The 4,635-nt window shown below is 49.4% G+C and overlaps 1 protein-coding gene across 1 annotated transcript in view; it reads right to left on the bottom strand.

The window, feature by feature from the left end:
• The window catches only part of FUCA2 (alpha-L-fucosidase 2), a 22,574-nt gene extending 22,284 nt beyond the window's left edge, over positions 1-290 (bottom strand). The window contains exon 1 of the mRNA XM_044917390.1: positions 28-290. Within this exon, the coding sequence (XP_044773325.1) occupies positions 28-251 (224 nt within the window). The 5' untranslated portion in view covers positions 252-290. The remainder of the gene's footprint in view (positions 1-27) is intronic.
• Positions 291-4,635: the final 4,345 nt, after the last annotated feature.

The raw sequence follows: 4,635 nt of genomic DNA, 5'->3' as shown, positions 1-4,635 counted from the left end.
GGAGCCGACCGAGGGGGGCGCGCTCACCAGAACCATTCGCTCCCGAAACTGGGCACGGAGAACACCCCCCAGTGGATGAAGATGCCGAACTTGGCCCGGTCGAACCAGGCCGGCAGCGGGCGGGCGTCCAGGGACTCCCAGGTGGCGTCGAAGCGCAGCGCGGGGGGCGCGGTGCTGGGTGCGGGCGGCGGCAGCGGCAGGAGCAGCAGCGGGAGCGCCAGCCCGAGCGCCGGAAGCGCCTGGGGCCGCATGTCCGCGCGCCGCTCTCGGTTCCACCGGCGGCCTCCCTGCGCGCGTCCTTCCGCGTCTGCCGATGAGTAAGCTCGGCGCTGTCACCTGACCGCGCTGTCCCGACAAAGGAGCCCTCCCCGCTGCCGTTCCGGGCGCTCCAGCCCAGGGACCCCTGGAGCGCTGCAAAACCAGTGAGGCCGGTAGTGGTCCCAGACCGCCCTGAGGCTGCTTAGCGTAGAGCTCCCGGTCTGTCCGCCTCGTGCGGAAGAGAGTCAAGTTCAGGGACCTGTGGAAGCGCGTATTCGCTGGAGCAGCACGACCCTTAGAAACTGCCCGGGAGGGGCGCCTGGGTGGCTCAGTCGTTAAGCGTCTGCCTTCGGCTCAGGTCATGATCCCAGGGTCCTGGGATCGAGCCCCACATCAGGCTCCCTGCTCCGCGGGAAGCCTGCTTCTCCCTCTCCCACTCCCCCTGCTTGTGTTCTGGCTCTCGCTAACTCTCTCTCTGTCAAATAAATAAATAAAATCTTTTAAAAAGAGAGAGAAAAGAAAAAAAAGAAACTGCGGGGGAGTGCAATGTGACCCACCGGGACGGGTGGAGCCCTGGACCCAGAGGCCAAGGCAGAAGGAACCTCGAGCCGGTCATCCAGTCCCTTGCAGGTCCAGCGCACCAAAACAACCCAGATCATTCTCGGCCTCTGTATCCACCTCCACCACCACTAGCCCACCAAGCTTCTGGATGTGTTAGAACCGTGGCGGTCAACCTGGAGTCTGTGTCAGGTGAAATCCCAACAGTCTCCAGTTGAGGTTGGGGGCCCAGAATTTGCATTTCTAACGAAGTCCTAGATGATGCTGATGTTGCTGGTCCTGGTCACCAAACTTTGAGAATCACTGCATTTTCTAAAAATGTTTCTAGAAAACATAGTGATCTAAGGTGAGACCAGTGGCATGAATGTTTAAGAAATCTGCAGGCGTGGGAAAGTAGCCAGAAACTTGGAAGGATTGATCAAGGGACAACTTCAGAAGCTCCCCTCTCCCCTTCCTAAAGGCTTTTAGAGTAAAACCAGAATCCCTTCTGCTCCTGCAAAACCCCTCTCAGCCATTAATGGGCCAGTTCACATGTCACCTCCTCCCAGCTTTATGTCACCACCTTCCCTCCCAAATGTTTTACTCCCCACTAACTGTTCCAATTAACATCTTGTTCCAACCACCAATATAGGATTCCACTGATTGTTTTGTGGTTAGGAGGACACAGATCTTATTTCCCATGAGGCTGTGAGCTTCCTGAGGTCAGGGATGGCAACCATTTCTGTAGATCCTGAATTTAAAGCAGAGCCTGGCATGGAGCAGCACTTAAAGCATATTTGTTCAAGTCCTCCAGTGAACTGGGGTTCTAATTATTGAGCTTTATGAAAGAACGAAGAAGGAAATGACACTAACTGTCCCATCTCTGCAAAGACATGGGAGCAGCACCCCAGGTAAAATGGCAATTACCTGCTTGATGCAGTGTGAATGTCTCCCCAGGATCACAGCTCCACCATAAAGGCCCCAGTCTTCCCAGGGTGAGGGTCTCCTGGACAGGAGGGATTGGGGAATCTGCTGAGCATGCACGACCAATTGCAATCGCCTCAGTTCGTGATAAAGTGGGGTGATCATTTTTATTATTCTAGGGGCAGAGGGCAGGCTTCCCCAAGATGGGCCACTTGGGCATGAAGATTATTCTGAGCTGAAGACAATAGAGACCCTATGGGCTCAAGAGAAACTTTTGCCCCTCCCTAAACTACATAACTGGAGGTCTTTCCCAGAATAAGCATTATTAGCTGAGATAAATTTTATCTGAGTGACCCATCTGTATGGCAGGGCAAACATCTGCTCTTCTTACTGCCCTATGAACAGCATTCCTTTCCTCTAAAGTCCCAGATCCCTGCTCCCTCCTCCTTAGTTCAGAATGACACATACTCCTCATTTTGCCTGACTGTTTTTGGAACTTCTGTGTCTGTGTGGATTCTCCATCTGTGCACTATTAAATTCCGTTTCCTCCTGTTAATCTGTCTCATGTCCATTTGATTCTGAGTCCAGCTAGACAGACCTTGAGGGGACAGGAACTCCTGCTTCCTGACAGTTGGCCTAGTCAGCAGGACACTTAAACTCACAGGACGTAGCTCTGTAGCTCGCCCCAGTACTGCTGCAGAGGAGAGGTCCTGGGACTTCTGACACACAGCCAGCCGAAGGTGAGATCGCTCACCATGTCAGCCTCCCAGGATCTCTGTCTGTGAGTCCAGTGGAGAAAGAGCTGTGAGAGTCCTTTTTCCTTTGTAAATTGAGATCGGCAGGAGAAAATATTTGTGCAACTAGTTGCTTGGGTCTGGCGACTCTTTGGTTAACTTTAGTTAGAGTACTGTTCGGTTACTGGTCCACTTCTTCCAGGAGAAGGTCTTTGTCTTCCTTTGTCTGTGTCTTTTATGTTGCTTGTCATCTGCTGCTAAGGGACATCTTGGAAGTTAAAGCTGCAAAATTCATGGGCACGGGCTGAACACTTAAAAGCTGTTAGAGTGCACGCCACCTCAAGAAGACTCCCGTGGTAGGATAAGTTGGTCACACTGGGTCACCTGCCAACTTCAAGAAAACTTCCATGCAATGAGGTACATTGTATAGCAACACGCATTCCCCAACCACATGGCGTATCTCTCCTAGGTTTTAGTTTGGTTCCAAGAGACCCAAGGCTTAGATAAAGCTGTTAGAGTTGTCTGTTAGTCTTGTTCTGTGTCCTGAGAGCTTGGCTTTGTGATAAGAATCTTCTCTTTGGCCTCCACCACCTGGGAGGAGATGCACTTACCAGGTGCACTTTGGTGGCCAGTCGAATAGACTGGGGATCCAAGTATCCCTGTCTCTGTCTCTGTCTGGCTATGCCAATTCTCAGGAATGTTTGTCATGAGAGGTTTTAGCCCATAGGAACCTGTGTTGTCTCAACTTGTGTTGCTTGGTAGTGCTGGAAAGTCTCATTCCAGAAGCATTTGTATGGTGTCACAGATTAGTGGGTCATCTCACATTTTCATGGGAGATGAGAGACACCGTTTTCACTTACACCATCTTTACTGCCCTAGGCAACCAAGGCCTTTGCTTTCTTAGACTAATTTTGAGAGTAAACTTTTGGATCATGAGGGCACATCATTTGTGCCCTTCTGGATATTTCTTGTGTCTTTGGTTAAGCCATTAGAAGGCTTACTGGTTTGAGTCACTATTAATAGATCCTATTTGCCAATGGCTGGGTGGTGGATCATTTAAATTGGCTTTATTTAAATATATATATATATATATTTTTTTTTGAACGTGCAAGCCAGAGTGGGGGGGTAGAGGGAGAGGGAGAGAGAGAGAGAATCTTAAGCAGGTTCCATGACAAACGTGGAGACTGACACAGGCTTGATCTCATCACCCTGAGATCATGACCTGAGCCAAAATCAAGAGTTAGACACCTAAACAACTGAGCCATCCAGGTGCCCAAATATATATATATATATATATATATATTTCCCCCCCCCCCCCTAAAGAGCTCTCAATTGTCTTATTAGTGTAACAGCTAGCCTTAGGGACTTCCTTGACAAGATAAAAGCATAGAACTTAGACTTAGGAATCAAAAATAAGAGTCTACATCCAATGTTAATTCCTCTTCTTAAAATCCAGCCTGGGGCACCTGAGTGGCTCAGTTGGTTAAGCGTCTGACTTCGGCTCAGGTCATGATCCCAGGGTCCTGGGATCAAGCCCCATGTCAGGCTTCCTGTGCCGTGGGGCGTCTGCTTGTCCCTCTGCCCACCCCCCAACTTACACTCTCTCAAATAAATCAGTAAATAAATATCTTTAAGGAAAAAAATCCAGCCTCACCTGCCTGTTTTAACTTCCCTTTCCTACAAGATTTACAGAGATTAGGGCGCCTGGGTGGCTCAGATGGTTAAGCGTCTGCCTTCGGCTCAGGTCATGATCTCAGGGTCCTGGGATCGAGTCCCGCATCGGGCTCCCTGCTCCTTGGGAGCCTGCTTCTCCCTCTGCCTTTCTCTCTCGCTCTGTCTCTCATGAATTAAAAAAAAATAAATAAATAAAAAAAAATAAAAAATAAAAAAAAAAAGATTTACAGAGATTACTCTGGCCTTATCTCTAGGTTCTAAGTATATAGGTTACTCATGTAAATGCTGAAAGCCAGAAAATAAATTTAACCAAAGCTTCCAAGACTGGAAATAAGGCTTGCTTTGCCCCTACCTTTGGGCTCTGTAATCAGGTTCTGCCTGCTTTAGACATTCCTATACCGTGTTCCTTGCAGGTTTGTCCTAGAACACCATCCCCCACCCCACCACCACTGCAAAATATTTATGTCCCTGGACGGCAGCAGATCTTTTAAATTATACAGCCATTTTA

This window comes from Neomonachus schauinslandi, chromosome 8, assembly GCF_002201575.2.
Source record: "Neomonachus schauinslandi chromosome 8, ASM220157v2, whole genome shotgun sequence".
Lineage (NCBI taxonomy): Eukaryota > Metazoa > Chordata > Mammalia > Carnivora > Phocidae > Neomonachus > Neomonachus schauinslandi.
The sequence above is the reverse complement of the archived record's forward strand: the minus strand, read 5'-3'. Positions and strand labels throughout refer to the sequence as shown.